The 22935-nt window shown below is 47.2% G+C and overlaps 1 protein-coding gene across 1 annotated transcript; it reads left to right on the forward strand.

Moving 5' to 3' along the window:
- Positions 1-1378: 1378 nt before the first annotated feature.
- Clptm1l (CLPTM1 like) lies at positions 1379-18409 on the forward strand. Its single transcript, XM_021208311.2, has 17 exons — positions 1379-1770; positions 2304-2404; positions 3587-3776; positions 5273-5421; positions 6443-6521; positions 8788-8905; positions 9275-9369; positions 10055-10139; positions 11449-11552; positions 12384-12449; positions 12946-12996; positions 13734-13816; positions 14622-14656; positions 15410-15465; positions 15552-15596; positions 16220-16335; positions 17843-18409. The coding sequence occupies exons 1-17, from the start codon at positions 1609-1611 to the stop codon at positions 17925-17927; spliced, it is 1620 nt and encodes a 539-aa protein (XP_021063970.1). The 5' UTR covers positions 1379-1608; the 3' UTR covers positions 17928-18409.
- The last annotated feature ends 4526 nt before the right edge of the window (positions 18410-22935 follow it).

Consider the following 22935-nt stretch of genomic DNA (forward strand, 5'->3'; position numbering starts at 1 on the left):
CTAATGAAAAGCACCAATAGCCAACGAGCTTCTGAAAACAGGAAAAATCTTTTTTTTTTTTTTTTTGCTTCTCCCTTGAACTATGCTGGCCACCGTCCTGGGCTGTCATTGGCCACTTCACTCTAGAAATTGTGTATACCCTAAACCAAGAAATATTTAAGAAGATTAAACTGAAGGCCAGAAGAACCAATCCCTGATACTCTGTTATTCTTGCAGACAGGAGCCTAGCATAACTGTCCTCTTAAGAGGCTCTACCCACATCTAAACATTAGACAGAGCTCGAGGAGTCTTGTGGAAGAGTTGGAGCAAGAATTGAGAAACCTGGAGGGGACAGGAATCCACAAGACCAGCAGAGTCAACTAACCTGGGCCCTTGGAGTTTCCCAAAGACTGAACCACCAAACAAAGAGCATACATGGGCTGGACCCACACCCCCACACCCTACCCCAACACATATATAGCAGATGTGCAGTTTGGTCTTCATTCAAGTTCCACAACAAATGGACCGGGCGGCTGTTCTTGTTGCCTACCTGTGGATCCTGTTCCCCTAACTAGGCTGCCTTGTCTGGTCTCAGTGGGAGAGGATGTGGCCAGTCCTGCAGTGACTTGATGTGCCAGGGGTGGATTGGTACCCAATGGAGCCTCCCCTTCTCAGAGAAGGGGAGAGGGGGGTAGGGAAGAGAGTGAGGGCTGACATCGGGATGTAAAGTGAACAATTAATGGACCCTGATGGTTTTATCTGAGTGGCCTCCCTGCTTCTCAGATGAGGAAGGGAAAGGGGAGGGGCTAAGAGGAGAGTAGGGGCTGACATCGGGATGTAAAGTGAATAAATAAATTAATGAGCCCAGATGGTTTTATCTGAGTGGTAATGGGTGTGTAAGTCCGGAAAAAAAGATCTCCTTGAGATTACCTCTGCATATGTTAGCCGGGATCAACATTTATATAATGGCAAAGGATCTCATTCTTCTGACAAAAGGGACAAGTGACCTGTAAAAAGTCTTTTTGGCCTTTTCTGACCATCTTGAACTGCATGTTATCAACACAGTACCCTCACACCCGAGAAATCGGTATTTGAGTTTCCTGAGTCTCCTCCGTGTTTTCCTAACTTTTGGACGCTACCCTAGACTTTGAAGAGCCAGCATTATGGTCCCCGCCATCATCCCGGGACGCCGCCCCCAACCTGCAGTAAGGCTGCAGAGGGTCCAGCATAAAAAGATCAACGCACAGAAAAATCTTTCCAAGAACCGGGTGCCGACAAGGTTGGTGGCCGACCGAGGCTCCCACAGGCATGCCGGGAGGAGGGCGCAAGAGACTGACGTCACACACGCGCACCGGCCGTGCGGTCGTCGTGAGGTCGCGAGTGCGTGGCGGAGCGTCTGGCTCCCAGAGGGCCGCGCGCGCCCACTTCCGCCGGCTGCTCGGTTCCCGGAAGCGGCGGCCGGCAAATCCGGCGAATCCCCTGGCGCCGGGTGTCGGTATCGGGAGCATGCGGGGCGGCCGGCGGCCTGCGCGAGGCGCGTTGGTTTCCCCGCGGCGGCGGCGGCGGCGCGCGGCGGCTCTCCCGTGAGCGGCGGGCGGCGGCGGCGCTCGGCCCGCAGGTTGCGGCGCCATGTGGAGCGGCCGCAGTTCTTTTACCAGCTTGGTGGTGGGCGTGTTCGTGGTGTACGTGGTGCATACCTGCTGGGTCATGTACGGTATCGTCTATACCCGTCCGTGCTCGGGTGACTCCAACTGCATCCAGCCCTATCTGGCCCTGCGGCCCAAACTGCAGGTGAGCGTCGAGGAGCCCTAAGAAGGCGCCTCCCTGCCGGGTGCTACCACCCACCCCTACTGGCACTGGTCAGAGACGGGTTGCGGGCTACCAGCTTTGCCCCTTAGCACTGATGTCACTGTCCAGTGTTCTGGTTAGGTGGCAGTGAGAGCTGGAGTTGAGACTTCTCTGTTCTCTGCTGCTCTCTTGTTACCCCTTGGTGCCCTGCTTTGCCCCGATTATAACTGAGATCGAGTTGCCCTACACGTGTTTCCTAACGGGACCCCAGTGGAAGTTACCAGGAAATCTCCAGCCATATGGGAGTCAGGCTGCTAGCTCTGCCCTCTCATCACCTGTGTCACTTCCTGGTTCTAGTGGGAATTCCGGACAGGTCAGCTCTACAGTTAGGTTCTTGGTTCACAGCAATGTCACCCAAGGCCAGCTTGCCCAAGCTCACCCTCTGAGAGGTAGTCCTCAGATTGCTACCCTCTCACAATAGTTACATGTTTTCTATCAGGACCTTTTGGCAATTCATTCTTGCTCACTCTTTCCAGCTGAGCGTTTACACCACCACACGGTCCAGCCTTGGTGCAGAGAACAATGTGGATCTGGTCTTGAACGTGGAAGACTTTGATGTGGAGTCCAAATTTGAAAGGTGTGGATGTGGGACAGATTGCTAGAGATGGGTTCCAGGATGTCATGGATAGTATTGTGTGTAGAGTGAGGACATCCTATAGAAGCACTCCTGTCTAGGGTCTGTGTAAACAGTCGGGCTGAAAGTAACAGGTGCCAAGTTTGTTGTCACTTAGCAAGTAGCTTTTACTGCAATCTGAGGGCAGTGTGGTTTACTACAGCCCATGTAGTCTCCCAAGGAATGATACATTGATCTACCTAGTGGGAGTAGTTCACTTGTTACTTACTAGTAAGTGACCTTTGGCATTAGAATATAAGTCTCAATGCTCAACTATGTACAGTAACTTTTGAGAATTAACATGGCTTAGCATTTGACATATGACTTTAATGTGTAAAAGTCCAAATAAAATTTGTAAAATTGCTCATCAAATCAAGGTCCTGTACTACCTAACAGGTATCAAGCTCACTAGCCAACCAGTCTTCAGCTCCCACCCATCACTGTCCAGGCCTATGAGCCTGTGGCCCTAGGGTAGTTATTAACTACCCATGCCCATCCTCTTGAAATGGTTGGACGTCCTGGTGCCATTCACTAGTTTTATGTCCCGCCTCCTATCCATCACCCTGTGCCAGGATAGATAGTGAAACATTCATTTTGGAGCCTGGAAGAAGTTGAAGAAGCATGAGTGATCCTGGTCCTGAGCTCCACTTCTGTTTGCACCTGCCAGAAACACCACAGCGGAGCACAGTGCAGAGTCAGCACCTGTGTATTCAGAGCCCTCTCAGTTCCCTAGTGGAGGCAACTCTTTTTAGAAGCTTTAGAGGAGTCCACACCCTGTATGCTTCTGTAGCAGCTCCCACCATGCCTTTTAAAGCAAGTTGTAATCCCTTCTGAGGCTCTAACGGAGGTGGGCAGTGATGTAACTTTCATAATGCTTAGGACACAGTAGTGTTCTGACGTCAGTAAAGTCACAAGTCAGGTGGGTTTCATTTTTAGCGGTTCTGAACTAAAATTAGATTGTGTAAATCTAAAGAGATGATTAGCTGACGTGTGTATAAACAGTGTAAAACAGGATGGTGGTGCACACCTTTAATCCCAGCTCCATGGGAAGCTGGGGCAGGAAGAACTTGAGTTTGAGGACTGTCTGGGCTATGTACTAAACATGGAACCTAACATATGCATGTTTAAAATGGTCTCCTGTTTTAGGACAGTTAATGTTTCTGTACCAAAGAAAACAAGAAACAACGGGACGCTGTATGCATATATTTTCCTACATCATGCTGGGATTCTGCCCTGGCAAGATGGGAAACAGGTACACGTAGTCAGTACTCTGACCACCTACATGATCCCCAAACCAGAAGAAATTAACTTGCTCACTGGGGAGTCTGCTACACAGGTAAGAGTTGTAACAGGTCACTGGCAGGCTGTGTCTCTTGTTCAGAGTTTGTGTGCATGTCTTATAATGGCAGCTTAAAGGAATTTGAATTAATTATCTTTCATTTCAATTGTATTCCATGAATTTGTAGATACAGTACATCAGGTTAGTGATGAGTGGTGATTCATAGCACACTAGCAGACTCCCTCTCTGGCTCAAGGCCTTGTGCATCTTTGGGTGAGTGTATATGCCTTCTTGGAAGGGCAGGTATTCTTCAGAGTTCACCTGTACTTTCAGGTGAGAGTCATCATGTATACACAGGCACATGCATGTACACACACACACAGTGTAGGACTGCATGCCTGGGCATTTATGCTTGTAATTCAAAATTATAGGAATGGTATAGGTACTATTTATATTTTGTTCACCTGTAGAAAACTATATGCAAAGGAAATTTTACTCACAAAAGTGGTTGTTCAGCCAAGCAAGATGGCTCATTCCTGATACTCTAGTACTTAAGACTGAGGCAGGAAGGTTGCCATAGGTTCCAGACCAGTCTGAACTATAGTCTATGACTGTTGGAGGCAAGTGAATCATTCATGGGCCAATGGCAGAAAACAGATCTTCACTGTCTGGGTCCATATTGAGTAGAAGCTAAGACAAGTCACAAAATAAGAATGATGGCAGCTTTGCAGAAAGCAGCCACAGTCTAGGGGTGGGAGCATATTTTAAAAGCCTCTTTCTAGTTGTGGTCCTCCACTGTTGGGGACAGACAGGTGGAGAGGGCTTCATGATGGTAGCGTTAGGAGAAAGCTGGTATCTTGTTTGTGATGGATATGGAGCTTCTGGAACCATTAAATGCAGGCTGTGGCCATTGTTGCTGTGTGAGAGCTGTTGTTCAGGAGGAAGTAGGGTAGTGCTGCTTCCTAGCCGAGTCATCCGGGTTTGGCCTCCCTGGGTCTAGTTTTATCTAGAAGAGATGCCTGATCCTGATCCTGTTCCTGTTCCTGATCCTCTCTCCAAGACTGCACTGTATGCACTTACACCTGCTTTAGTATTGTCTCTGGTAGTCTTTCCCCAGCCAACAGGAATGCAGGCCGCCTGTTAGAGCCCCAGTCACTGATCCCTCAGTATTGCCTCCTCATGGTCTCATAGAACCAGGTAGGAGGGCCGGGCGTGGTGGTGCACACCTTTAATCCCAGCACTCGGGAGGCAGAGGCAGGTGGATTTCTTAGTTCGAGGCCAGCCTGGTCTACAAAGTGAGTTCCAGGACAGCCAAGGCTACACAGAGAAACCCTGTCTGGAAAACAAAAACAAAAACAAAAAAAAGAACCAAGTAGGAGGAATGAAAATGTGCTCTGAGACTGATAGCCCAAGGTTGCTAGAACAGCCAAGTCGGCCTCCTTTCCCACTTTTGCCAGTAGCTAGGGAGCCAGTAGCTTCTCAGATGGAGGCCAAGACTACCCTGTTGCCACAGGCTGGTCTCAGGTAGTACAGCCTCAATTTGTATCCTATAGCAACAGATAGAAGCAGAGAAGAAGCCATCAAATGCCCTAGATGAACCCATCTCTCACTGGCGACCAAGACTGACCCTGAATGTGATGGTGGATGACTTTGTCTTTGATGGTTCCTCACTGCCTGCAGATGTGCATCGGTACATGAAGATGTAAGTCTCAAATGGAACCTAGGGAGGGAAGCTACTCTTAGAACTGATGGCAGAGCAGGCATCAGTTTGGTGAGCCCGAATAGAGTATGCCATACCTGAGTTCTGGACCCTGCCTGTGTTGTGAGCTGCCCTGCCAGAGAACCCATCCAGCTCTTTGCTTAACCACCTGGAGGTTATAATAGTCAAGGTGACTGACAAAATTGAGAGAAAGAGTGAAATTCCAGTTGGTACATCTTGCCCTTTAGGAAAGTGTCCCACCTGCACTGAAACAAAAAGCATAAGTTAGCTGTGACTACTGTACACTCTTTGGCCTTTGCCATGTCCTCATGCTACCTGGGCCATGAAATGTGGGATTTTGTAACTGGGCTCACTTAAAGATTTCATCTCTAGGTTGTATGACCTAAATATTGCTTGCCATCCTTAGTTATGTGTACCTGTGATGGTGTTCAGGAAGCCCAGCACCGAGATCCATCAGTGTGCCCTCATGGTGCCATGTAGCTTCTGAGAATGGCTGGCTGAGAGTCACTTCTATTCACAACAGATAATTTCTCTGGTATTGTCAAAGATTTCATACAGGACATTGTACCTGTTAAACAAGAACTCCTCTGCCACTGAGCTAAATCCTCAGCCCTATTTTTTTATATACATTCTGATTTGTGTACATGCTCCAAATTTTAAGCATTTGGTACAGAAAGGGCCAGCTCTGACCTTGTCTCCAGCCTTCCTCTCAGATACCCTCCTACAGTGTCTGGGTAGCTTCCTTCCAGGCTACCCTGTGTCATAGCTAGTGCCCTACCATTCACTTAGAGGGAGCTATGTGGGTCTTCCTACTTGGTGGCTATACCTGATGTCATAGGATGCTACCATCTCTTGCTTCTGTTTGGAAAGTTCTAAGATACCAGTAGCCAAGATACAGCCAATAGTGATGCTGGGTGGGATACTCCTAGTTTCTCAATGTATTTAGTGACCCAAGGAGATAAATCTGACACTGATTGCAGGTTGTTGTGCTTCAAACCCCCAGGATTCAGCTTGGGAAGACAGTGCACTACCTCCCCATCCTGTTCATTGACCAGCTGAGCAACCGGGTGAAAGACCTGATGGTGAGCCATGTTCTCTCTCAGTGCCTGGATACAGCACAGAGCTTCCTTCAGAGTGGAGTGATGCCTCTTAGCACATGTTGGGCCCACATAGAGGTCTCAGTACCTGGTCGGACTCTAGTTCTTGTGGTAGCTGCTTGTGGGGTCTCCTTCTGGTGATATACTTAGAGTATTCATCAGTATCTTAGGTGGTAGTTCCACAGAGCTCCACCAGAAAGGCCTGCATGCCTGCTCCTGGTATGCGAGCTTGTGATGCTTCATAGTTTCTTGCACAGCTTCTTGCCCTTAGGGATAGTCCTGCTGTGGAACCAGAGATTCATATCTGAACGAAGCCTCGGAGGGAGCCACAACTCCTAGTATAGCCATGAGCAATGCTAATAATCCTGTGGAGGTGAAATGGCTACTCTTGTTACAGGCAATAAAGATGCTGTTTTTCCAAAGAGAACAAGAGTGTTTTGAGAGTAGCAGAAATGTGGCTGAATTTTGGCTTTGCATTATAAGGAGAATAACAGTGGTTAATACTGCATCAAATACCATGCTTAATATCTCATGTTTGTTGTAGTAGTTGCTGTCAGGAGCTGTGTCAGTGTTCTTTACAGTGGAAATAAGTTGGGATAGGAAAGGAGAGCTTTGACTCTCACAGGTAAGAAAAGATTATAAGTGAGTACCTGTGTGCCTCTCCCACTGTCATTAGTTAGTGTTCCCTAACAGCCAGCCTAGATCTCCTCTTGAACAGAATCAAGGCTTAGAGAGCAGGGAGTTTAAAACAGGATTCTCCTCAGAGCCTACCTGGGCTTATTCTAGCTGTGGCTCAGTATGATAAGCCCCCACAGTCCCTAATACAAGGTCTTTCCTGGGGTTTCACCTGCACTTGGATGACCTGTGGGTTAGGGACAGGGCAGTCGGTAGTAAGGAGGTCTGACTGACTCCTTCCCCCCTTTTCTGACTTGGTTTCTCCTTGTTTAAAGCTCATAACACTGGGTTCTGTGAAATGTACAAGCTGTACTTTGTAAACCTGGGGCTGTCTAATCATACTGCAAGACCTAATAGTGCTGACTTCTTATAAGCAATTGGGAAATTGTGTCCAGTGACTGTATTTTTGTGCCTAGGTATCCAGATGTAGATAGAGGCAGAGGCTATAGGCCAGCATCTGCAGATTGTGTTCTAGTGGTCCTTCTTGTTGGAATCCTTACACACTACAGTACCTTTGGCAAACCCTACTTAGACATAGGAGTGAGTGAGCGTGTAGGCAACTAGCTTTGCTTTGGTGCCTATTTTTGTATCTTTTGCTTTGTCTCATGTGAACCATTTCTCAGGAATATTGTCTTTATAGGACAGCCTGGTCTGCTAGGGTGGTCTAGCCAACAAGCTGTCTGATGGGATCTTACAGTGTCATCTCTGGGACAAGTCTAGCCATTTAGGGTGTGTTCAGAAGCCTCTGCTGCCTGCAATAAAGCAGGCTTCTGTGTTTGGAAGAGCCCCAGCACCTAGGTTCCAAGTCCTAAGCCTGGTGGCTGCTTAACCCTGACACAGTTCAGGTTACTAGCTCCATTGTGAGTGACCGTCATGCCTTTGACACCAATGGTGTTGATGGCAGGAGGTTGGGGCAGGAAGATTAGATAGATGATGTGTGTCAGCTTATGACACGTCCTGCACCATCAACGTGACCACATTTCACCTGCTGCAGTGTTAGTTGAAGTACTGTTTCTTCATGGTTCGCCTGAAAGTATTTAGGCATGCCCTTCTTGTATTCAGTCTTCACTCATCTAGGATAGGGCCATGGTACCTCAGCCAGGCATTCTTACCTTCCCTTGGCTCAGCTAGTGAGCTGAGCAGTTTCTAACCAATGTAAGTTGTGAGCCTATCTTCCAGTTCTCAGGACTTGTGCAGCTTAAAAAATGCTGGAGACACATGGAACAGGTGCTACTTAGAACGATGAGCTCACAGTTAGAAGTAATACACGAATGTAGCTGGTGAAAAGATGAGTGCTCAGTGAGTGGTTCAGATTGGAGACAGTAGCTGGCAGGCAGAGCTCCCATCCAGTGGAAAAGGCTCAGTCTGAACATGGAAGACCTATGAAGAAGAATGACCTGCCATCAGACCTTGAACCCTGCAAGGCCCACTGGGGCTGGCATGGAGCTGCACAAAGTTATGCAGGGACCTGTAGGGTATCAGCATCTATTGGGATCTGGCGCATGCTGCAGGGTGTTACACTGAGTCCTGGCCATGTTTGATAGCCCTCCTTCACCTATGGATTTCTTGGTGGCAGGTGATAAACCGATCTACCACTGAGCTGCCACTCACTGTGTCCTACGACAAGATCTCATTGGGGCGGCTGCGCTTCTGGATCCACATGCAGGATGCCGTATACTCCCTGCAGCAGTTCGGTGGGTGGCCCCAGGGCCCCAGGCCAGGGTGGAATCGGGTGTTTGGTGAATCCAAGCCATGCTGTGACTGCTTGTTCAACAGCTGACATAGACCCACACTGCTGTGCTTCCTGCTGGGGGTCATTTGTGGGGTCGCCTTTGGCCTTGTGGTCAAGAAGCTTACAATGCTTTAGCTCCTTTTATCCCTTAGAATGTGACTGTAGGAGTTAACTGAAGTCGGCTTTATTCAGAACACAGCATTTTAAATGCCACACTTTCTTTGACTTTTACTATAGACATGATGTACGTTTTCTACAGTCAGAAGGATATTTGTGATGTTAGATAAGACGAAAATGGCTCTTTTTGAATTATAATGTGTTTTCCTTACAGGGTTTTCAGAAAAAGATGCAGATGAATTGAAGGGGATTTTCGTAGACACCAACTTATATCTCTTAGCATTGACCTTCTTTGTTGCAGCCTTTCACGTGAGCTGTCCCCTGGTTTCTTGTCATAGGGAATAGGAACAAACATTGGGGTGGTTCATTGGGCACTGGCACATGTAGCTGGGGTCAATTGACCTAGTTCCTGGGTTCTGCACAGCCTCTGGCCCCTATTGTTCGTTGTCTAGGAGCCAGTACCTCTAGAACTGTGTTGGCCAGCTAGGAAAGTGAACAGTCCTACCTGTGTATGTCTTGTGTCACAGAGGAACTAGAGTGCTCTGACAGTGTGCTGGATACAGTCAGGGTACAAAGTGCGGGGGGGGGGGGGTGTGTATAGTGGACCTTCTGGGTATTAGTTACTACAAAGCAGATGTAACTTTATAAGGCCAGTGTCTACAAGGGTGACTGTAAGAGGTCACACAGTAAGAAACTTAACTGTTACAAGTAATGGGTGATACCTAGGTTGGGATACCTGGTTGGCCACATCCCAAGATATAATCTCCCTGCAATGTGAGTCAAATATGTGTGTTTGAAAAATGTTCCACTAATGTCTCCCTCCAAGTTCCACAATTCTGGCCTTTGAAACGTGTAGTGGTGGGTTCCATAGACGGTGAACATGTCTTGTAAAACTCAAGGTTTGAGCCTAGTGTACTTGTGGACTGCCTTCTCAGTCAGTGAAAATGTTGTAAGTGACTAGACTGCAAGCTGCTGTCCTGTCTGTTTTTTACAGCTTCTTTTTGATTTCCTGGCATTTAAAAGTGACATCAGTTTCTGGAAGAAAAAGAAGAGCATGATTGGAATGTCTACCAAAGCAGGTAGGGCCCAGGAACAGTCCACCTGCCCAGGGGCTCCCTGAGAAGCTTGCAACTCTTGCCTGCTCCTCAACAGTCCTGGATTTGTACTTGGCTATGAGAGGCCTCTTAAGTTGTGCAGCATAACCCCAGACCCTGTCTCAGCAGTCAGTGAGCATCTCTGAATCCCACTGAGGCTGAAGGCCACAGGGCACAGGCCTTCTATATGAGGGTGTGGAGCTGGGCTGCCTGTGGAGGCACAAGGTGCGTGACCCTGTTGGGCAGCTTGGTTGCTCATAGATTCCAGTACAGCACCAGACCTTCTGTCAGCCAGCTTCCTCCTGCTTAATAGGGCTCTGGCTGCTGGCTTTAGAGTCAGTTTTCAAAATAAGTCACCAGTACTTGGAGCAGTGTCCTCATCAGGGAGACCTGACTTTGCAGAATCATTTCACTGAGTTAAGATCCAGTATGATGGTTCTGCTGTGTAAAAGAAGGGGCAGTGGCTAGTAGTTGTCATGATGGGCAGTGGCTAGTAGTTGTCATGATGGGCAGTGGCTAGTAGTTGTCATGATGGGCAGTGGCTAGTAGTNAGTAGTTGTCATGATGGGCAGTGGCTAGTAGTTGTCATGATGGGCAGTGGCTAGTAGTTGTCATGATGGGCAGTGGCTAGTAGTTGTCATGATGGTGGCAGGCTTGGAGGTAAGTGTAGGTGCGAGGGTAAGGGATAGAAGAGAGAGGCTGCTCCAGCAAGAGCTGGATTTGTCTGTCAGGATCTGGCCACTGAGTGTAAAACACAAGTCTTCCAGGGAAGCCGTTCAGTGTTTCATCAGGCACCTGTGGAGAAGCTTCCTGCTGAATCTGGTAACTGTAGCCATGGCTGCAGAGTCCATCCTGTGAGCAAAAGCACAGCTTTATAAAAGAAACAAACCCTAGAATGGTACAAAGCAAGAGAGTATAGAGTATGGAAGCACTCAGCCCGGGCAGCCAACCAGTGTCTGTGCTCGACTATCTCGGCTGTCACTCAGATCTGGTACCTGCTTAGACCATGCCCTCTACCCTCTGCTCCATCTGGCTTCTGGTAATTAGAGTGCTTTGAAGAGAGATGCAGGGTGTTCTGCTATCCCTTTTGTCTCCCCTGGTGCTAGGCATAAAACCCAGGGACTGTACGCTCTTAGGTACAGGCCCTACTCTAAGCTCCACCTCCAGCACAGCTGCTTGTGGCTGATGGAAGAGAGGGAGGGGAGAGGAGGGGAGATAGGTTTACAGGTGATTGGACGTGTGTGCAAGGGGTAGATACAATCTGCCCTCACCTCTTTGTGTGTTCATGTCCCAGTGCTCTGGCGTTGCTTCAGCACTGTGGTCATCTTCCTCTTCTTGCTGGATGAACAGACAAGCTTGCTGGTGCTGATCCCTGCAGGTGTTGGAGCTGCCATTGAGGTGAGTTCCAGGAACCATGCTGGGTCAGGAGTGGGGTTTCTGATGTATGTGAACTTCAACACTTGCTGAGCTGCTCTGAGTGCCGAAACAGGCTATCTGAAGACCTACACACCTCAAGAAACAGGTTTAGAGAGGCAGCTGCTGGGTAAGGTATCTAAGGGTACATCTTGGAACAGTAGATCGTGTTAGACCCATATTAACAAGTTTGATAAGCTCTAAGTGAAACAGAAGGATGACACTGAAGAAGCTCCTGGTTTGATAGGAAGTTGCAATGTAACAGTCATGTGGATAGTAGTTAATGACACTTGACACCTTGTGACCCTGTTCAGTTGTGAGGTGCTTATAGAAATGAGTCATAGGGGCCCAGTCTGGAAGGAAGGCACCAAGTGGGCCAGGTCCAGAGGTCTAGTTCTCAGAGTTGGTTCTGTTGAGTACCTGCCCTTGTAAATGCTTGTTAAGATATGGGTTTCACGGTAAGGTGGCAGTCACAGTGACAGCATGAAAATCCATCTCTGCTGCTGGCACAAGGCTACAGTGAGGACGTTGAGGCCATGGATCCTAGTAAGTCTAGAGAAAGACTTGGGGCCCAAGATGAAGACTGGCTAGATTTAGAGTAGGTGTGAGTACTGGTTTCCTTGTGTTTTACCTGTGACTGCACATTCCACCTAGTGGACAGCCATGAGTGTATGTGGTACAGAGCCTGCCCAGTCCACAGATGGCCATGAGAGGTGAAGGGAAGAGAATCAGTGACTAATGGGCCCAGGAGTGAGGGTGCCTGTCTTCCTTATCCAGCATCTCAGAATTAAATGTACATTTCCTGTCTCCCTTCAGCTTTGGAAAGTGAAGAAGGCATTGAAAATTACAGTAGCCTGGAGGGGCTTGAGACCTGTGTTTCAGGTGAGACCTCTAGTGACTACTCCAGATACAGCTTTTCCTGAGCAGACTGGCCAGGCTGTCATTTGGTAGTTCCCATCAAGTTAGTGCTTGAACCTTCTGAAGACACTTTATCCTGTCTTTGCTGCCTGGTACAGAGCTTCCCAGAACACGGACACATGCATGCTAGAGCTCCCCCATGGGATGGGGAGGGCCCTCACACAGGGGAGGTGGGCTTTGCAGTTCTTAGTGTAGGACTTCACTAATAGAGCTCCCAACAGCTTTCTAATCAGTTGCTAATTCTTTCTTCACCTGATTCATCAGAAGACTGGGTTAACTCTGGGCCTTTGTGATGGTGGAACAGGGGCAGGAGTAGCCAGTGCCTAGGCCAGAGGCTGGGTACAGCCAGTATTGGCACTGAGGGTAGTGCAGTGGGCCTACACTGTTTATTGCTCCAGTGCCAGCTTTGCTGTGGTGAAAGTCTCCTGAGTCAACTGACATTATATTAATCTTACAACAGTTTGGCACCCATAGTGAATCTGAGAGGAAGACTGAGAAGTATGATGCTCAGGTAAGCAATTGGGGACCCTGTGACACCACAAGTTATTGGGTTCTTGTAGTAATCTCAGGGAGCCTGTCCTGGGAATGCAATGGAACCGGCCTAAATAGCAGTTCCAAGAGAGAACATGTGGGTGTGCCCTCTTCCAGGGAAGGAACGTGCTCCCAGGCCACTGTTTCCCAGTTTGTTACCTGTACAATTCCTGCTGCTTAGGAGATCATTTCTACTAGCCAGCTGGCTTCTCTGTGCATTCATACGGAGTCCACAGGAAGCACTCTAGCACCTAGACCCTAGTAGCTTTCCACTGCTGCTAGGGAGTGAGACATGTTGGATTTAACAGGATGTCTCTGTGCAGGATGGTTTTGGTGTTTCGATTCATAGCTCAGATATTTGCATTTTAGATTCAGTGAGATGATAACAAATAACAAACCAGAGTCAATACAGGGCCTGTGGTGCAGGTGCAGCCTGGGTCTATGACTGCAGGCTTCCTTGGTTTCTCCTGGCTGAATCTGCCACTCTGATGCAGGCAGCATATCTGATGCGTCAAAGTCACTGCTGCCCATGGTGTACATTCAGAGTCTTGCTTTGGGGTCTTGGCAGACTTCCATGGCCATTAGACACAGTTGTGCTATCACCTGAAATGTTACTGGAGTCCCACCGTGTGGCTTGCTCCCATCGTAAGTTAATGATGCATCTGCTGAGGTGTTTGCTGGTTGGGGTATTTAACGGGAAACTGCCTTTCCTCGCAGGCCATGAAGTACTTGTCTTATCTGCTCTACCCTCTCTGTGTCGGGGGTGCTGTCTACTCACTCCTGAATATCAAGTATAAGAGGTGGGTGCTGCAGAATTCACACCCTCAGTCTTCTCAGCTGAAAGCCTAGTTTGGTTTCTGAACACAGGGCATCTGCACCTAGTAACCCACCCCCAACTCCAGTCCCCCAATCCTAGGGCTGCCAGGAATCCAGGGCTCTTCTCAGATAGAGGCCAGAATCTGCTGTTGCTCTGAAAGTCAGTACTAAGCCTTTATCTCCTCTGGGTTGTGAAAGGACAGAGACAATGACATGCCCTTATGTATCTCAGGAAATCAAAGGCCACCACCATCAAAGGGACCACATGGTAAACAGAGGAATACATAGCTTGAATTTGGGAAGTGCAAGCTTTCCCCTACTTCATCACTGACTTCTGAGTCCAGAGATTGGATAGTTGGAAAGAGGAAAAAGCTAACACTAGGCTGCTGCTGTGCTCACTGGTTTCAGCTAGACAAGAACAGTCGGAAGGACTAGGAGAAGGCTCAGGGCCTTGTGTCAAGTGGAGAAAGGTGGGCAGTGTGTTTCTGGGGTCAGGTTGGTATTAGGATAGGTACGAATGGCCAGATAGGATCCCAGGGTTGAATGCTGTACAAAGGTTCCTATCTCACTGAAGTACAACTAATGTACAGAATGAAATCTGTTGATTCGGAGTGGTGTTTCTCCACATGAGTCTGCTTCCACAGAGTGCTCTCTGCAGGCTGTCTTGGCATCCTGGCTACCCTGGGTGTCAAAATAGTTTTTTCAGGAAGGTACTTTCCTTTCATTTTAACATTGAGCAACATGCCCATAGCCTCTCTGAGGGTTACAGCTCCTTTACTTCTGTTTCAGTTGGTACTCCTGGCTCATCAACAGCTTTGTGAATGGTAAGTACATGTGTCTCCTTGGTGATAATGTTTACAGTGGGTGCTGCCTTTCCTGTTCCTCTCCATCACTTGTGGGATAGGTTTCTTGGATTAAAGACTAGTTAGTCCCTTACCTTTAGAACGCGTACAGTACCCAGCACTGTGGTGCTTGAGCATCAAGCAAGCCCATTGCTGAGCTTGAATAAATACTCCAGTGGATAGTCTGTTTATTATCCCAAAAAATAGGCAACCCTAGCATTCAGATCCCATCTGATATTCCATCCATAGAATTTCCCAGAGTATGTTAAGTTACCTTTTGTGGACAAGCTGGGAGGCTAGTCGATGCCATGTTGCTCTGTGTATGGTTCACAGCACATGGTCTCTATATACTGGGTGTGTCCCATGGCTAAGTGTCAGAGTTGTAGTCTCATGCTTTGGGGTGTACCAACGAGCAGTAGTAAGGTCAGGCAGCCTCACAGTAAGCAGGTAGTTCTGGATGGCCATGCTTCAGGGATGAGTCCCAGACTTAATCCTGGCACCTTCTCCGGTGCACCTCTGATGACCCTGGTGCCCAGCACTTGCTTGATCCTGGGAACAAAAGTCAACAGCAATCAGTAAAAAGTGTGCTGCTTTTCTGATATGTCCTTGGCTCTTGGTGAGTTTATTAGCCAGCAAGCTGCACTGTGACAAGGCCAGTAGAGGTCTTTTGGAAGCTGGGTGCCCCAGCAGAATGTATGTTTGGTTCTTTTTCATGGATGTTTTCTGTTTCCACAGGTGTCTATGCCTTTGGCTTCCTCTTCATGTTGCCCCAGCTTTTTGTTAATTACAAGGTAAGGCCAAGGAGTCTCTGCTAAGGCAATACCCCTATCTTCTCTATGATACCTCTGGCTGACCTATGACATCTTCCTTGTTTCAGATGAAGTCAGTGGCACATCTGCCTTGGAAGGCCTTTACCTACAAGGTAAGCCATAGGTCTATGCCAAGAGTGGGTGGAAGACTCTTTGTGGGGTACATTCATGTGAGCTCACCTATGTACACAGACACACAGTAGTTTTGGCCCTGTCCACTTTGTTGAAAAACTAAGACATCTTTTTATCATGCATCAAACCATGCAGGATAAAGGTTCTCACAGTCATGGTATGAGAGAATTATGAGTGAAAGGCCATGTTCCATTTTTGGCAAAATTGTCAAAATGTAAATATGTTTTGCCCCAGTAATTGAGTGTTTGAAACCAGACCCCTGTATCTTCCCAGCAGTGACCAGAACCATTCATAAAGGGTTGCTGAGGCTGAGCTAGTTGGAAGGATTTCCAGTTCTCTAAGGAGCCAGTCCCAGTGCTGCTCTGTTCGTCTTTCCCAGCTAACTTCTTGGCTCCCAGCACAGAAAGCTGCAGAACCTTGTGGGCCTGAGAACCTGCTGTCCTGCTGGTGCTGCTCTGGTATCTCTGCTCTATCTATCACTCACTTGATGTGAACATTACAGTTATAGGTCCCACCATATGCTGAGGGGCAGCTCACCAACTTGGGTTATAAAACATAGGACTCCATCTCTGTGTTAGTTTCACTGCTCCATCTTGCTTTGTAGGCTTTTAACACCTTCATTGATGATGTGTTTGCCTTCATCATCACCATGCCCACATCGCACCGGCTGGCCTGTTTCAGAGATGATGTGGTCTTCCTGGTCTACCTTTACCAGCGGTGGTGAGTGTGTACATGCAGCACCTCCCCAGTGTAGAGCCCTGCACTTGTCTTTTTGGGCAGATTGGCAGGTGGTGGCTTTTCTTTGTTGCCCAAAATAGGTTCCAGCTATGTCGTGTAACAACACAGTGCAGGATTATTCTTTGCACAGTTGTTGAGAGTCCAGCAAATAGTCCTCAAGCACACGTCTCCAGTATGAGGTAGTGGTGGGTTGCAGGTCTTCTTTTAGGCTGCATTCCCTGCAGGTAAAGGTCAGTGGTTCCCTCATCTGGGCCTGGTCTGTACCTAGCAGCAGTAGGTAGTAGCAACCAGGGCCTCAGACCAACAGCACAGCCAAGCTACCAGCTTAGCCAAGGAAGAGCCTCTAGGACATACACTAACATGCAAATGCTTACCTGTCCTCCCTTTTCCCTTCTGGGCTGGAATCTGGCCTTTCCATCTGCCCCAGCCTGTGGGTTGTGTCTGGAGTAGGGCCAGGTTTGGGAATTTCCTAAAACAAACCTTAAAACTGATAGAGGTTCAGGCTACCCATCTCCTGACCTCAGAACTTGAGTCTTTGTTGAGGAAAAGGCTTCTGTATGGAGTGTTGCTGCCTCACCTTCCATCCTCTAATAGTTGGCAGTAGAGGCTGCCCCACCTCCAACCCCCAATCTCCATATGGTGACAGCTCCTTCTCCTAGCTTCCTAAGCTGTGGCCATCTTCTACAGGATGAGCCTGTCTTCCCAAAGCTACTTCAGCTGATGTTCCTGCAGATGTTCTTGGGCTAGGACTGTTTGTCCAAGCACGTGTGTGTCTGAGAAGGGTGTTGTCATAACACAGTACCAAATCCACATGCTGAATGAGGCCTTGTTCCTAGGTTTTCATATCCATACTTGGTTCCCTGACACACCTGAAGGCAGGAGTAAGCTTGTGGGAAACCCTGACTTACCTGGTGCAGGGTTGTTCTTAGGAGTCCCATATCAAGCCAGCAGAGCCCTTGAAGTGGTTCCAAGTATTTATGCAGAGATCCAGCTCCAAAGCTTTTGGTGAAAGTGGGCTTGTTTAAAGCTGAGGTCTGGTTGTTTGTGGGGCACCAGGGAGAATTCCAAACAGTGGGCACCGCATCCCTCCTTACCTTGGTGTCTTCATAGAAGCAGGGTATGTTGCTAGAGTGGGAAAGGAAGTTTCAGTATTGAAGAGCATAGCCACTGTAGGCAAAGTGCTTGAAGCCATGGAAGCATCTAGAACTAGTGTTTTTGTAACTGTGCCTGGAACTTTCCACAGTTCTACACATGGAGACCTCTCCAGGCCCCACTGTACTGCAGGGCTGCTGTCCTTCTCTGGTTAGCCCAGCTCTCATCTCCTAATGCTACAGAATGGGACACATGAGAAATGGGAGGCAGCCCCAGGACCTATGGAGGTTCCAGATGTTGAGGTGGCCCAGATACTAGGATGTTTTCAGAGGAGCTGTGTTCTCTCAAGGACATAAGGACTTGCCTTGCTAATAGTCATCCATCTCTACCATTGCAGGCTTTACCCTGTGGATAAGAGCAGGGTCAATGAATTTGGGGAGTCTTATGAGGAGCAGCCCAAGCGGAAGCCCCACCCAGACTGAGCATCTCGGCCCGGGCTCCCAGGCGGCACTGCACTGCACAGCACAGTTGGGCCATGAGTATTCCTGGGGGCTTCAGGAGAATTCCTAGATACCACATCTTCTGCGTTGCCAAATCCCTCTGAGCATTTCTCAGTATCCCTGAGCACCCTCTCTTCTCATGTTTGGAAGGAACCATAGCACTTAACCATACACCCCACATGAACTTGGGTCTTGGTGATAGTGCCAGTGGGCAGTCACCCAAGGGTAGCTCTCAGTGCATGATGTCCCATGGCAGCCAGTGGACACCTGAGCACGCAAGGGTAGGGAGCATGATGGATTTCCACGTCAGCTTGTCCAAGTGCTCCTTATGTGGATTTTACACACAAAAGTCGTTCTATACAGACTCTGGGATCAAATGGCTCTTTTTCCCTTTTGTTTAAAATTTGATTGTTTAAAGCCTAATGTATGTATGTTTCTATTTTAAAATAAATTTCTTTGGCTGTGACATTTTTCTTAACCTCTAATAATACAGAATATAGAAAATATTGTGGATATTATACGTTAAACCTTTCTCAGAGATCAATGCAAAAGATAGGTTTGTTTCTGCATTGAAAGGAGCATATGGGGGCTGGAGAGATGACTCCTCTCTGAGTGTTCTTCCAAAGGTCCTGAGTTCAATTCCCAACAACCACATGGTGGCTCACAACCATCTGTAATGAGATCCAATGCCCTCTTCTGGTGTATCTGAAGACAGGTACAGTGTACTCATAAATAAAATAAATCTTTTCTTTTTTTTTTTTTTTTAAACAAAAAACAAAAAGGAGCAGCTGCCCAGTGTATTTCCCAGCTATGGAACCACAAATGTCCTATGAGCTTATGTTGTCATTTAATGGCTGGTCATAGTTGCCAGCATTCAAGCTGGTCATATTTTAGGAGAAATGCTGTGGAGAGGAGTAAGCTGCAAAGAAGTACTTCCAAAGGCAAGAGGAATGTGTTAGGAACAGTTGAAGTATGCCCTGAGCCTTGGCATCCCTGAAGGTTTGTGTGTAGTTGAAAATGGTTTCTTTTGCTCCTCTATAGCGTTCTTCCTCCTGGTGCCAGGCTCTTCTCTGAGAGTTGGTCACCTAAAAGGATGCTCTAAGTGGGACACATTCACCCTTATCTGTACCTTCCTGGATGAGAAGATTCTAGGGTAGTGAACTGAAATCCAAGTCTCAGTATCAACCTGATTCAGTGATTGAAAAGACCAACGTTGGTCTCAGATATCCCTTTAGTATTACCAATTAAAATGCTAATGCAAATATGCAGTCTCAGATATGTATACTGGGTGACACATCCCCAAGGATCTTTAAAGGTACCCCCAGTACAGTTGTTCAAGGCACATGGCACTCAGAGATTCATTACACCTGGGTCCTGGGGTAGGAGGTAGGCTTGAAGCTGAATTGGGGGTCCTTACCAGGCAGAGCACAAGTCAAAAGCAGTGGGACTTGCTTAGGGTGGGTAGCCAGGGTGTGGAGGGGTGCAACTGCCCACACGGGTGCCTGTGATAGCATACCCAGTTCTGAGCACTGAGGGAATAAAGGTCTCTCTACACACCAATATTAGAACATTCTCTTTCCCAAAGCAACAATGAGAGACAATCCTGACTCCAGCAGCTGCTTCAGCATGGTAACCTCTGAGAGACAAAGCCATGAAAGAACCCTGGGGTGCTACATAAAGTCAGCTTACACTCCATGACTTAGAACAAGTGTAAGATGGGTCTCCATAGATCATCTCTGAGGAGGGACAGGTCTGGGCATGCAGGCTCTAGGGAACCTTCTTACGTTTTCAGTTTCTCAAGCTGTAACTTTATATTTCATGGCATATAGCCCATTGGCCCAACCTCATCCTTTCCTCCTGCTCTTCTACTCCCCTTGATAAGAAGAATCTTGTGATATTGTCTCACCCCACCCCACCCCACCCTCATAGGCATGCACAAGCCAAACTGACCCTTGAAGTCAGACTCAGAAGTTCCCATTTGGACTGTGGTGAGATAAGGAGTTTGTCCACATATCTTTCATTCATGGACTGAGGAGCAACAACAGACTGCTAATGAGTGCTCAGCTCTGTAGTGCAACTTTTCTAAAAGCATTGTGTTGACATTTTCATAGAATAAGGGCATGGTAAAGAGGTCTAGTTCAGACTTCACTGTGACTGACCACATTTTTGTACCATCCTTGATAATTTGGATGGCCCCTGAAATGCTTGTTTTATTTTTCTGTTTTTCCCATAAGCGTGTGTTTGTAGTGCTATTATTGTTGGGTATGACACACACACCTGTATTACTGACACTCAGGAAGTTGAGGCAGGATCACTTGGGCTCAGGAGTTCTAGGCTAGCCTATGAAACATAGATGCCCATCTGAAGACAGAAACAAAACAGCAGTCAGTGGAGCCAAGCTTCCAGCATACCAGTTAGAGCTGAATTGATGCTCTGAAGAAGAGAAAATGTAGAGGGGTTACTGAACAAATAGCATTTGGGCAAACCTCAAACATGAAAATTGGAAGAGATCCAGAGAACTCTGAGGAAAAATAAAACACAACTCCCAAGTCATCACGGTATTCATCAAACTGCTGAGATGCAGCCACAGGGAAAAATCTTAAAATAGCCTAAAACGATGTGTGACACATCAAGCACAGAGAAAATGAAGCTGAGTCTGTCGTATAGGAGCAACTTGAGAAGAGCTAAACCACTGCAGTGAATGCATTCTGCTAACTTAGAATTTGCTTCCCAGTACAAATACAGTTCAGATCCAAAAAGGGTTTCACAAAGTTCATCAACACAGAACAGTAGCAGGAGTGGCTAAAGGGGACACACTGATAGGAATTCAGAGAAATAGGGAATGCTCATATGGGGACATTACAAAATGTACTTTCATGTTGCTTAAATCATTTTAATTGGCAACCACATCAAGCTAAATAATGCTTTGAGGTTCATAACATTTGGAGATTATGTCTACACTAGAAGAGAAGGCAGCAATAACATCCCAATTGCTAGATTCTCACAGAATCATGAGTCACAATGGCAGAAACAGGTTCTGAGAGTGTGTCCTTGTGTAAACAGTATGCTCTACAAACTAAGTTGGCTGCAGTATCACTAGGCAGTGTTGTCCCATAAGACAACTATCACATATGTGGTCCAGTGATGACCAAAGCATCTTTTAGCATTTTGCAAATGAAGCTCAAATCAAATATGACTAAGCTTACGCAGTACAAATCAAAGGTACACTGGGATAGTTTAAAAGATACATACTATAAACCCTAAAAGTTGTAAACCAAACATGTGTTTCCATTATGCCATCATAGAACAATAAGTACTCAACCCAAGTCACACATAACTATAATCCCAGCCTTTGAAAAACAGGATCAGGAATTCCTATTCAAGGTTAGCCTCATCTATATGTAAGGTTAAAGCCTGTTCGGGCTGCATGCGATCTTGTTTCAAAAAAAGCAAACAGGCAAAAACAAACACAAGAGAAGACAGATGTAAAATGAAGGAGGGGTAGATGGGTCAAGTAGAAAATAGCATAGGAAACAAGAAGTATAGGAGAAGAGGTAGTATTGACCAGATACAGCATGCAGAAGGACTCAAGGCCATCTCCTCACAGTGACTTGGGTAGGCCTTCCTCTGCTCTTGAGCATTGGCAGAGTTGCCTCTTTAAGGAGGGGATCAGTCACCTTTAAGGACTGAAAAGCTGAACAGTCTTTTTCTCAAGTCAGAAGCCGGTGGCTTCATCTTACAACTCTCTTCCTTCCCTTGCTTCTCATTACAACCAGCTCTCATTGGATCTGATGATTTGCCCAACGTGAAAGGAACATTTCTTCTGAAGGGTTTCACAGATACCCCATCCTCCAAGAAAGGACCACATAGGCTGGCCATCCCTGTGTTTACAAAGGGAACAATTAAGAAACTTAATTCCATAAGCAAATACAACCTTTCCAAGACCCAAGTGGATGATTTTATCTTACCGTTTTCTTATATCTCATCAAATAACTTCCAAGGGCTCAAAAATCCAAAGATGTAAAAAAGGAACTGAGCTCTGTTTGCCAAGCCATGAGGATTAAATAATGACATTCAAAGAGATTTTTGTGCCCTAAGTACTTTTTATTGGTTTTCATAGATGGTTTAATGTGCAAGCTGAAGCAAACAGAGATGGGAGTGGTATCAGCATGGATTAAGGTGGCAGTTGTGAGGGAGGGGTACTGAGAGAACAGGACAAGGTAACCTATCTAAGGAAAGGTCAAGTTGGTCATTGCCAGGACTTCTAAGTGCAGAACTAGTACATATTCCTTAGGTGTTGTTTGCGAAGTCAGGGAGTCACCGGCCTTGGGACCTATAAAAGTGCATGGTGGCATTCACGCACATACTTCCTGAGCTGTTTGATGTTGATGAAGTAGTGGGTATGAGACTGTTGTGTCAGTGACAATCTGTGTAAATGAGAATTATTGTTTCCATGTTTCCATCTTGACCACTATGAAGTAAACCAGTTCCAGTGATCTCCAAACACAGCAAGCTACAGCAGGACCACAGCAGCATCCAGAGCCTTGCCCTGGCCCTGGATGGGGGAGAATCCAGTGGGAGTCAATTGCTGCCAGCATGCTGGCATGTGTCATGCCTGAAGCATGACAGCTCCCCAAGGATTTCCTACACAGACACTGCTTCCTATATGGGTAGGGATACTTGAGGTCTCCTCTACCTCCTTCCCTGCAGAGTTTATAACCTCTACCACTGTCTGTCTCTGGGATAGCTTCTGCGGTGCAGCCCCTACCCCCAAAAAACCTCTACCTGGCCTCATGTCTCTAAGAACAGCTTTCTAAAGCAGGCCTGTTACAAGGAGGATCCCTTTTACTGGCTTCATCATTGCTGGTGGACAACTTCTACTCATTTTCCACTTCAGTTTCTTCTAGTCTGTTTTCATTTGATTCTGATGCGTGAACCCATGGTCTCATGTGTAGTCAGCAAGTGCCACCCACTCCCTCCTCTTCTTTGT

Source organism: Mus pahari, chromosome 11, assembly GCF_900095145.1.
Source record: "Mus pahari chromosome 11, PAHARI_EIJ_v1.1, whole genome shotgun sequence".
Classification (NCBI taxonomy): Eukaryota; Metazoa; Chordata; class Mammalia; order Rodentia; family Muridae; genus Mus; species Mus pahari.

Bases quoted from the DNA above. Each gene is read 5' to 3' on its own strand.
- Clptm1l (XM_021208311.2), top strand. From the start codon at position 1,609: ATGTGGAGCGGCCGCAGTTCTTTTACCAGCTTGGTGGTGGGCGTGTTC. The intron at 10,140-11,448 runs GTAGGGCCCAGG...TTCATGTCCCAG, and splicing joins TGGAATGTCTACCAAAGCAG to TGCTCTGGCGTTGCTTCAGC. The intron at 11,553-12,383 runs GTGAGTTCCAGG...GTCTCCCTTCAG, and splicing joins GTGTTGGAGCTGCCATTGAG to CTTTGGAAAGTGAAGAAGGC.